Raw genomic sequence first — 12,067 nt, 5'->3', positions numbered from 1 at the left:
AGGGCCCAGGTCTGCCTGAATCTTCAGCAACCATTCTGCTCTGCTCACTGGCCTCTTGGCTGGGCACTGGCAAGAGATGGAGCTGGGGGGTGGGAAGGAAAATGGGTGCAAGGGAGGCAGTGACTCCTGGTTCTGCTCCACCCCCTGGGAGGCACTGTGGGCACGAGGTGGTCGAAAAAGGAGGCAGTGACCTGTGGGTCCACCAGGAGCCACTCCTGAGCCATTGCTGAGATGCAGTTATCTGCTCAGCCTGGAAGAGGAGCATGTGATGGGAAGTGGGGTTGTGCGGGGTGGGGGTGGGGGGGTGTGCCCCATTTGGCCCTGGGTTAGTGGAGCAATCCAGGCTGAGGTGTCTTAAGCAGTGGCCTGACCCTACACTGTTGCTGAATCAGCATAGGGCAGATTAAAAAACTACTGAGTGTGTAATCCCAAGAGGCTGAGCTCCTTAGTAAGGGCGCTCCAGCCCAGATCCCCAGGGAGCCCAGCCCTGAGTCCGGGAGTCCCTGCCGAAGGAATTCTAGGCTTCCTGCCAACGGGGATACCAGCACCATCTCTGAGCTGTTATCCGCCCGAAGGCTCACTCCTGTAAGTCGTGCACATAGCATCTTACGTAAGGACTTTCTGACCTGCCCCAATCAACTGTGGGCCTCGGCATCTGAGGTTTAGGACACCTTTGCTACAGAACCATGAATGCCGTATTCATCTTTCAGAGCCAGTGGCAAACACAGAAGGGATCTACAAGACAGGAAGATAAACTGTCCCATGTCACATAGCTAGGAAGAATCCGAGTCTACCATAGGTCACTGCCTGTCTCCCCGACACCATGAGCCAAGCTGTCAGAACTCTAAAGGAGCAAACTGCACAGACTTCAGAAAGCCCCTCAGCAAAGCTGTGATGTAGAGGATGTGGATATCTGTGTCTACATAAACAAATTATAAAAGTCAGCTTCCTCCCTTCATCCAGTTTGAAAAAGGCTGAAGGAGGGGCCTGGGGCCACAGGCAATGACGAGAAGTCTGGATCACCCAAAACCTGTTCATTACATATGTTCTCATGCCAGAAATGATCTTAAAATCATAGGATCCAAATTAAGAGACTGGCCTCCCTTAGGATCAGGCAAAAGGCAATAGCGAGCATATGGCTGACATCAAGGATGTATCAAAAGCATCCCACACACGCTCGCATTTCATCCCCACGTCAAAGTGCATGAAGGAGGTAGTGCTGGTATTCCCTGTGTGCAGAAAGGTCAGGTGACCCGCCCTGGGTCACGCAGCTAGCAAGTTGCAGACCTAGAATTCGAACCCCAATCTGATTCCCAAGCCCACGTTCTTAACCACTCCACTTCACTAATAGGAAACATGAGAGTCAATGCCTCTTCTGTTATTTCCCAGTATATGATCAATAAGGAGAAAACCCTGTTCTTTGGCCTTTAAGGATCCAAAGAACTTGCTTTGATTGCTACCTAATGTAGAAGCAATCATAGCCCCACTAGAATGCTAATCAGTTCAGGAGCATCACTGGACCTTCCAAATACCTTTTCACCTCCAATCCCACAAAGAGAGAAAGGATCCCAGAGAAGAATAGACTTGCCAAGGTCCCACACAGCTCCGGGGTTCCGGGCTCCCATACATCAGAACCAGAGCCGTGGGGAGCAGAGCTGCTAGTCTCTGCCTACACCCTCCCCCAGTCTGTGGGGCTCACCTGGGATGTGCTTGGCCCAGCCAATGATGACCACGAGCTCCCTGTCTGCCAGGTCACAGAGAGTGGTCAGAGCCTTGATGTCACCCTCTGGCATGCCTGGGGGAGGCATGGCGTAGAGTTTGTCTGGCTCAGCCACCAGCAGGTAGGAGACGATTTTAGTCACTGCAAAGACCAAAGGGAGAATGTAAATGCCTGGGAAAAGAGGAAGGAGGCCAAGGTGGAGCCTGAGATGGCTCCGGAAGGAAATATGGGTCCCAGGGAGCCGTAGGAAAGTCAAACATGTCTAAACCCGACTGCCTCCCTTCCACCCTGCCTCCCGCCCTCCCTTTCTTCATTTTTCCTTATTTTTTTTTTTTTAATTTTACTGATGTATAGTTGATTTACAATGCTGTGTTCATTTTTGCTCTATGGCAAAGTGACACAGTTTTATATATACACACATACACACACACACATATATATACACACACACATTCTTTTTTATATTCTTTTCCATTATGGTTTATCCCAGGACATTGGCTGTAGTTCCTTGTGCTTACAGTAAGACCTTGTCATCCACCCCCATTCAATGTGTAATAGTTTGCATCCCTACCAACCCCAAACTCCCAGTCCATCCTTCTCCCACACCCCCTCCCTTTCTGACTCCACAAAGTTGCTGGCAGTGATGATTTTGGCTGCTCGGAAATATCCCAACAAGGGAAGCTGCCTGGTGAATTCTCTTGAGAGGACCCTGATTCAAGTCCTATGGGAGGTGAGGGGACATGTTCTGGAGATTGGAATCATGCTGCATTTAGAAAACCGTTCTGTAAATCCTGGTGACTCAGATGGTAAAGAATCGGCCTGCAATGCAGGAGACCCAGGGTTGGGAAGATCCCCCAGAGAAGAGAATGGCAACCCACTCCTTTATTCTTGCCTGGAGAATTCCATGGACAGAGGAACCTGGTGGGTTAGACTGAGCGACTAACACTTTCACTTTCTGTAAATCCCATAGGAAAGATCTTCTGAATGAAGCCTGAAGTACCCGATGCCAAGGACAGACCCTGCTGCCCCCCACGGTGGTCCTCAGTGCCCCCATAACCCAGCGGTGTGAAGGCGGCATTTCCCCAAGGGACGCCAGATGTTCCAGCAACAGAGCAAAAGGGGTGCAGACTGCCCTGCACTCACATGGCTTTTTAGCAGGAGGAGAAATCTGTAAGCTCAGGTACGGGCTGCTCTCTGAGTCCAGCCGTCGCTTGTATTTCTGGCGGCCTCCGCGCACTCGGTCGAGGCGCACACCTGTTGGAGAGGAAAAAAGGAGAAGGTCTCAGAGTTGTTCGACATCATCAGCGGTGTCAGTGCTGACTTCAGAGTACCAGCAATGGCTAAATCTTTCAGGGCTACACCCCGATGGCTGTTTGCACCTTGCCCCATGGCCAGCCTCAGGCCAGGTGGTTGGACAATCCCAAGATAATCGTCTTCACAGTAATGACCCATCCGGGTTTCCCCTAGGCCTGGTCCTGCCTTTCTGTCCTGAAATCTCTCCCAAGCAAACTTCAGCCCTTGAGTCTTTCTGTTTCCAGAAGGCAAAGCACAGCAAAAGCACTCCTCCAAGAGTTGCGGAAAGATGATGCATCATTTTAGATCTGCTATGAATCCAAGCAGGACTGAGTTAGCTTGCCGAGAGAGGAAAGAAATCCCTGCCATGAGTGACACTTCCAAAGAGCTAAAACAATGACTTTCAAACTTTTCATACAAGAAGCGTCTAGATGGTGGACACTCATCATAGGTGTCAATTTCTGGATCCCACCCTCAGAAATTCTAGGGCTCAGTTCTAACATCTGTCTTCCACATAAATGCAGACATAAATGTCTTCTACACAAACCCCACCGGATGGGAACCAGGTAGGCCTGGTCACACCTGGAACATCAGTGCCTAGAAGGATGTCAACAGCAAGTGAAAGCAGGTGTGGCCACACCACACCGACACCCATTTCCGGTGGAGTAAGGCCCAATCCTAGGGAGACCCTTTATTGTCACTGAGTTCGTACCACCTTCAGGAAACCCACCCCACTCCTAGCCCCTGCATTCTGGATACACACATTGTTACCACTTGACACCCCCGCCAGCAGGCGGGGTGGACAGGACCTCCTGTGGGTTCCTCTCCCGAGGGCACACACACCTAGGCGTAGCCACCAACTTGTATGGACTGCCCTAAAAAGATGGATGGAGCCCATCGACTTAGCTGCAAGTGAGAACACCATAAGCAAAGCGGCTCTCCTTGCCTCACCAGGAGATGGACTTTGACTGAAACACGCAAGAAGTCAAAGACAGAGTCCGAGGCCCCAGAGGAGCAAGCTCGGTGGCTTCACCTTCTCGTCCTTCCCCCAAAGGTCAACAGCATCACAATACAGAGCTCCAGCCAGTTGGTCTTCAGGGCCCTGTCTTTCCTTGGCACTTCCTCCTGACAGTCCTACCTTCTGCCATCTTCCTGGGGGGTGTGCTAAGGGCCGGGAGGCTGCTGTAAGCCCACCCAGCCAGGCTGCCCTAGAGGGAAAGTCTTTTGGGGGGGCCAGTCGCTCGGCATTTCATCAGCAGTGTTCATTTTACCCCACAACTGGCGCTTTTGTACTTGATGCTGAACACGGCTGTGGTAAAGCTTTTCTTTTCCAGGACAGGGTCTACCCAGCGTCCCACCCCTGCTTCCTATTTCAAGGCAGCTCCCCTCTTGTCCTCTTATTAAGGAGGCCAGCAGTACTCCTCAGCTGCAGGGGTATGGGCAGCCCTGGGCCAGACTTTCTTGGTTAGGGCATCTCCCGTGCCTGGGCTCTCATGGGCTTTCCTTGGCCCTTGTCTGGCTAAGCGTGGTCCTTAAGCCTCCTGATGACAATGAACTTCCCTTCTGTGTTGAGTGTCAGAATGGGTTCAACTGGCCACCTTTGCAGTGGGTGCTCCAGGATCAGATGCTGAGATAACGCAGGCGGTTTATCTGGGAGGCAATCTTAGGGAGGAAGTCAATACGAGTGTGTTCCTGAGTGGATGACTGTTGTGGACAACCGGCTCAGCCTCACCGCGGACCCGGGGAGGCAGTGCAGAACGTGCCTCAGCTACGGGGCTGGGGACAAGGGCCACTGGGGCATTTAGCCACTTCTCCCACAGTCACTGGCAAGTCACAGGTCTGCGTTGAGAAGGCTCTGGCGGCCAGAGAAAGCCCTGGGCAGAGCCGCAGTCACGAGGTGGCAGGTTAGCACACGCATAGAACCCTCCGCAGGTGTGTGCCGGGTACCGACCGCCGCCTCCTTCTCAAAGGGTGGTCCCTGATCAGCAGCAGCAGTAGCAGGGCGGAGCTTCTTCTGCAAGCTCTCAGGGCTGGCCCCGGGTGGAAGCTGAGCTAGCATTTCAGCAGGGTGATTCGTACGCACAGGAAGAGTTTGAGCTGGGCTGCACCACAGTCTCCTAGCAGACGTGGCTGAATAATCCACTTCCATCAGCACCTCGGGAACTTGACGGGGCAGCCGAATCCCATTCAGCAAAAGACCGAGACCCGTGTGCCGATGGGACTCCGGCTCACCCCTCCCAGCGCCTTCTGGGAGGGCAGAAGGAGCAGGCATGTGAAGGCAGGAAGGATGGCCCCCCGTACCATGAAGAGTCTTCCTGACCCCGTCCTGTGACCCAACCTGAAAGCAGCTCAGCCCTGCCTACTACCCCCGAGGAGAGTCCAGCCCTCCACCAGGCTTCTCCGCCTGGAAAGCTGGCAAGACCATGAGTGAAAACGCCAAGCAGCAGGCATAGAGGACCGTGAGGATCCCAGTTTCCTGAATACCTACTATGTGCCAGGGTCTGACCTGGAGTCCAGAGTGGGGCCCTTCTCCACTTCACTGGCTTTCTCTGCTAGAAGCCAGTCTCATGAACTCCCCCCTCCCACCCAGGCTGCCTGATCCCAGACCATTGTCAACAGGACAGGGAGCTGCTCAACAAGGGGAAAAGGAGGCACCCACCCCCCAGTGGGGCAAGGAGATGGGCATATGCCACCTCTGTCCATGCCTCCCCATCTAATACACTCTGTCCTCACACAGGGCCTGGCACGTTGTGGGTGTTCAAGAAAATCTTGATACATGCACGAATGAACTTGCCTCCAACCTGCCCCCACCCCCAGCCCCCCATCCAGGCTGGGTGCTTCTTCCCGGGCTCCAATAACACACTGGGATTCTCCTAATTAGGCACTCCTTACGACCAGGGGCTGCTCACCGTCCTACTCCAGGGGCTGCTGTGGTACCCAGTGTCACGTGGGTGCTTAGAAAACGGAGCTGTTACTAAGACCATCACCGTCACCATCATTAGTACTCTTCCCCCAAGTTGTGTGCAAACTTCCGGTAAATCACATTGACAATGAGAATGAGAACAGCCAATCTTATGGCGGGCTTTCTGTATGTGTTGCTGTATTTAGTCCACAAGGTATACAGCAGGGGTTATTATCTTATTACAAGATAAACTGAGGCTCACAGAGATTTAGTAATTTGCCCAATAAATGAACCAATACCCAAGCTCTTTGCCATTCCAGGGTATGACTTCCCAGGACACAGCAGGTATGAACTCTCTAAATTTTCTCCTCTAGATCTTGACAGCACAATGGTCAATAGCTCCAATCAATAAGTGTATTGATTATCAGGTTATTCTGATTAAAAAAAAAAGGAGCCTGTAGGGTTTGATTATGCACAAATTGATATCTGGTATTGAGGTTTGTTTGATCTCCTTGCTTCCCATCTGCTTTTCCAAGTCGTGCTCAGCTCACAAACCCAAATCCCTCAACCCACAGGATCCAGTGATCGAGGTCCCAGGCTGGCTCAGCCCTTACAGGTTGGGCGGCCTCGGCCAAGTTGGCTCTCAGGGCCTCGGTCCCAGTGTAGAGATGGAAGCTGTGGTTATAGCAGCTCTGCTTGCCGCATGTGGCTTTTGTGACAAAAGACAAAATAGTGGGAAAATGGTTGGTAAATTGGAAAGTGGTTCCAGCAGCCAAGAGAGGCCATCACTCCAACGACTCTGTGTCCCGGCACTTCACATGCCACCTCCAACTCAACAGGCTCTTAGAGGACAGGATCCCATCTGCCCTAGTTCAGAGATCTCCCTTTCCCATAACACTGCCCCACAGTCAGGGTTTGTCAATGACCATTTAGGGTAGAGCTATCCAGGGTCATAGACCCTGGCTGGGATTGGGCAGATGGGCACCCCCCCACCAAATGAAAAGCCCCAACCACCCTCAAAGGCAGTACATACCCTGGACGCACCTTTGAAGGCCCAGTCCAAGTATTTTCTCTACTGGGAAACCTTTCCAGACTCCCCTGGCAGAGCTGACCATGCCATTCTTGGGCTCCCTTTGTCTTTTCTGTGTTACAGCCACCAAGGTCAAAACAACTCTTCACCACTGTACACCACGCGCCCATCTCCCTGGTGGATTGTGGGAAACTCCTGGACAAGGACTTTCATTTATCATTGCAGTCCCGGTTCAGCACCCAACTTGTGGAAGGCAATCAAGTGTCTGAGTAAAGTGATGTGCCCGTTAAAATGAAGCCTTTCCAACCAAAAAAACAAAAGACTGTCCAGGTCTGATCCTTCCCCCAGCTTCCATTTGTCTCTCCAGCCTCCAGAAATTCACTCTCTCAAGGCAACCCATTCCTCCTGAAAATTTCCCCTGGTATTGACCTAAATTCTGTCCCCAGATCACTTCCTACCCTGCATTCCATCCCACAGGATTACCTCCCTTCCACAAGACAACCCTTTATGGACTTGAACAGCCTTGGTCACCCTCCTTCCACAGCCAAGCGCCCTCTATTTCCTACATTTGTACAGTGTTTTCAGGCCGGTCACCTCCTTGCCTTCTACGCATTTGTCTTTATTGATGTGATCTGCTCTGCCCTGAGAAGGTTCAGTCCCTCAAGGGCAGAGACAGTGGACAGAGATCTGAATTCCTTGGCACTCGGCCTAAACAGACATTGGTCTATGTTTATACTTATTATCTGCCAATGTGTGTGTTTTTTCCCTTGACTCTGCTGCACATGTTTAGTGAACAAGAAGCAGCCCCTTCCTAAGAGGTAATGGTATGGACTGAGTCCTCATCCAGAGAGATACAGCAGCATGTTGTATCATGAATCCTTTAGAGGTGGATCACCAAATTCTAACCATTGGGTCAAGCAGACATTATTAGTTGTCTACCCAACTTTCATTCTATTTCCCCTTTTCCATGCTAACAGGATCCAGATTTTCTTCATAGACACAATGAGCTCTAGCTAGTCCAAGCAATTTTGTTTCCCACATTTTCAGTCTCCCCGGTAACCAAGGCTGGTCATATGGCCTGGCTCTGGCCCATGGGATATAAGGGGAAGCCTATGGTGGGAGCTTCTGGGAATGGTTTTGCTTTTCTGATAAGAGAGACAGACATTGTTGGTGCAGCTCTTTTTGCCTCCCTTCTGCCCTGACCTGGAAGATGAAGCCTAGAGCTGTGGCAACCCCTTTGCAACCACGAAGCAGCCATGTAAAGACACCAAACACCAGAGAAGAAAGGCAGAGCCTGAGCCCCTGACACTGTGACCGAGAAGTCTGTGCAATCACCCATCTCCGGACTTTTTGTTTGGTGCGGAAATCAATCTCATTTATTGATGCTTAAGCCACTAGCAGTCAAGTTCTCTGTAACTTGCAGCAAAAAGCAATTTTCACTGATAGAATGCGCAATTACTTTTTAAATTAGGATACTTAAGTCTTTACAAACAGCAAATGGAAAAAAAATAAAGCTGGGGATTTGAAACTGAAACGAGAGTAAACTCATTGTTAGTGTTCTTACATTAGTGAAATATCTAAAAGGCAGGTTCAGGGAGCATATTAAAATACTAAGTAATTTACAGTTACTGCCTGGGATTATTAGATTGTATCATCTTATTGATACTTTCTGAATTTAAAAAGGCATCAATAATATTCTCAGGTAAAGTGTACCAGATCTCTAAATACTATAATAAATACTTATCCTTTGCTTTAATGACTGTTTAGTACAGTTTAATCCTTTAACATGTGCAGGCCAAAATTAAGTATTCATTAGTGTGTCATTTGAATACAAAAAAGATTGATAATTACTGGAATGCATGTACCGTGAAGACTGAGGCCTTTAGCTGAGTCCAGGCCCAGATAAGAAGCTGTCCCCCTTCTTGGCCAACATGGTAACCCCTTAAATCTAACAGACACAAGTATAAGCCGAAGTTCACCCCTACTGACCAGTTGCTCCCTGGTCCTGCCCCTGCTCTAAGCCCTGCATGTGTATATTTCCTTTAGGGATTGCAACAACCCTATGAGGGAGCTTCTATTATTATCCCATTTACAGATGGGGGACAGTGAGTCACTTGCCAAAGCCTCATAGGAAGGAATGCGATCTGACACCAGAGCCCAGGCGTCTCTCGAAGGGCCCTGAGTCACTGGTCATAGAAGAAACCAGCAGTGGGGGGGCCAGGGCCACACATCCCTGGGGACCAATCGCCGAGAATTTCATCTGAATGGTGCCCTGGAGCTGTGCCTCCCAGCGTCCTGCAGTCTGTGTGGCCTCAGCAGAGAACAGACTCCCTCATTGCTGGTGGGGGAATCCTGCCTGGAGGCGGTTTGAGAACCACCGGTGTGTATCGGGCAGAAGACCCTGTCAGAGCCAGCTACACCTCTGCACCAGCAGCCTTCTGCCCAGCTGTCCTCAGCTGGCTCCTCTAGTCCCGCCTACTACCCAAGTCAGCCCTGCCCCATCGCCAGGGATCTCTGGTCTCTGGCTTCCTGCTGGGTTTGCAGTGCCTCGATCAGAGAGCTGGAATGAGGGGTACTTAACCCTTACTCCCTTCCTGCTGGGCCCGAAGTGTTAACTCTGACCACTGAGTACAAGCCTGTTCTCTCTGGCTTCCTGGAGCAACTCATCTCTGGTCTGTTAAGGCTGAGATTATCAAATGCTCCCTGCTGCTGCTAGTCTCAGGGTGTATCACCACCTCTGGCTGGTTCCCCGATCCCACCCTCCGCTCTGTAAGTAGTGCCTTCATAAAATCCTCTTTGGTGGCTCTGTGAGGGGACATCTGTTCCTGCCTGGCCCTGAGCAAGACAGCGGGGAGGTGGACTGTGCTTGGTCACCCTTCCCCAGGAGCAGGGGGGGAAGACCGTGTGAACAGAGTGAGTGAGCAGGTTCACACTGAGATGCTCCATTGTAAAGTCTGGATGCAGGGACTTCCCTGGCGGTTCAGTGGTTAAGACTCCACGCTTCCACTGCAGGGAGCACAGTTTCGATCCCTGGTCAGGGAATTAAGATCCTGCAAGCTATGTGGTGTGGCCAAAAAAAATGCCTGGCTGCAAAGAGCCAGGGGCCTACCCGGCTGTCACTTACAGCTTGGCCTGGAGACTGTGCTTGTTTTGAGAGTTGCAACTGTGTAGAGGCCCAGAGGGGTCTGTGCCTCTAAAAAGAGGAAGCACAGATCTTAGGGTCAGACCTGACTCTACCCCTTACTGCCTTAATGACCTTGAGCATGTTCTTCACCCCTTTGTGCCTCAACTCCTGCACTTGTAAAATGAGGATGACAGTAGCACTTACCTTTATTGTGGTGAAGATTAAATGAGTTAATACACGTAAGGTACTTAAAATATTGTAGATGACACATAGGGAGTGCTCAATAAATGTTAGCCAATAGTATCATTATTAAAAATACTTTATCCTTGAAACTGTTCCATATTGTGACTGTATCAAAGTAAATATTCTGGCTGGGATATTGAGCTATAGTTTAGATGTTACCATTGGGAGAAACTGGGTAAAGGGTAAACACGAGATCTCTCTGCATTATTTCTACATATGAATCTACAATTATATCAAAATAAAAAGATTAATTAAAAATTTGTTTAACTACTTGTGGAAATGCCAGCTAACCCTAGGTCTGGACTCAAAAGAACTGAAATCAGGACTTTGAACAGATACTCATCTGCATATGTTCTTGGTGACATTCACAGCAGCCAAAAGGCAGAAACAACACAAACATCCATTGATATGATGTGGTATTATACATACAATGGAATATTATTCAGTCATGAAATAGGAATGAAGTTCTGATACTTGCTACGACATCGAGAAACTTTGAAAACATTATGCTAAGTGAGATAAGCCAGACACGAAAGGAGAGATGCTGCATGATTTCACTTATAAGAAATAACTGTTAAGCCAGAAAGATAAAGATCATTACAGCATACTAACACATATATATGGAATTTAGAAAGATGGTAACGATAACCCTATATGCAAAACAGAAAAAGAGACACAGAAGTACAGAACAGACTTTTGAACTCTGTGGGAGAAGGTGAAGGTAGGATGTTTCGAAAAAACAGCATGTATATTATCTATGGTGAAACAGATCACCAGCCCAGGTGGGATGCATGAGACAAGTGCTCAGGCCTGGTGCACTGGGAGGACCCAGAGGGATCGGGTGGAGAGGGAGGTGGGAGGGGGGATCGGGATGGGGAACACGTGTAACTCTATGGTTGATTCATGTCAATGTATGAGAAAACCCACTGAAATGTTGTGAAGTAATTAGCCTCCAACTAATAAAAAAAAAATAATATCTGTAACAGATAGGAAGTAGATTGGAGGATCCCAGGGGCCAGGGACAGAGAGAGGGACGTTATTGTCATTTCTATTGAGGATGATGAAAAAGTGTTGGAAACACGTGTTGGTGATGGTCACAAAACACTGAATGTGCTTAACGCCAACAGTATGTAAAACTGTTTTTTCCTTAAAAATCGTTTTTAGGGAATTCCCTTGTGGTCTGGTGGTTAGGACGTGGCACTTTCACTGCCGTGGTCCAGGTTCAGTCCCTGGTTGGGGAACTAAGATTTCACAAGCCAGATGGTATAGCAAAAAAAAAAAATTTTAAGGCTTTTAATAGGTGAATTTTGTTGTATATATTTTGCCACAATTAAAATAATGTAATATACCTAGAACCACTGAATTGTACACTTTACCTGGGTGAATTATATCTCAATATAGTAATCATACATAATTACTACCTGCTTTGAAGAACTGACTCATTTGAAAAGACCCTGATGCTGGGAAAAGATTGAAGGCAGGAGGAGAAGGGGATGACAAAGGATGAGATGGTTGGATGGCATCACCGACTCAATGGACATGAGCTTGAGTAAACTACGGGAGTTGGTGATGGACAAGGAGGCCTGACGTGCTGCAGTCCATGGGGTCGCAAAGATTCGGACATAGCTGAGTGAATGAACTGAACTGATAGTAATTATATCAAAATAGTAATATGCCCAGTACACAGTAGGCGCTTAATAGGAATCTCTTTCCTTTCATCTGCCTAGGAAAGTGGTAGTGTCTGCCTTGAACTGC

At 49.3% G+C, this 12,067-nt stretch overlaps 1 protein-coding gene across 2 annotated transcripts in view; it reads right to left on the bottom strand.

Moving 5' to 3' along the window:
• The window catches only part of ESRRB (estrogen related receptor beta), a 183,425-nt gene that overhangs the window by 17,057 nt on the left and 154,301 nt on the right, over window positions 1–12,067 (bottom strand). For both annotated transcript variants that reach the window (XM_065941363.1, XM_065941362.1), the window contains exons 4-5: window positions 2,864–2,974; window positions 1,700–1,861 (exon numbers count right to left, since the gene is read on the bottom strand). In XM_065941363.1, the coding sequence (XP_065797435.1) occupies window positions 1,700–1,861; window positions 2,864–2,974 (273 nt within the window). The remainder of the gene's footprint in view (window positions 1–1,699; window positions 1,862–2,863; window positions 2,975–12,067) is intronic.

Source organism: Muntiacus reevesi, chromosome 7, assembly GCF_963930625.1.
Source record: "Muntiacus reevesi chromosome 7, mMunRee1.1, whole genome shotgun sequence".
Taxonomy (NCBI): domain Eukaryota; kingdom Metazoa; phylum Chordata; class Mammalia; order Artiodactyla; family Cervidae; genus Muntiacus; species Muntiacus reevesi.
This window is presented reverse-complemented; position numbering and strand designations above follow the sequence as displayed.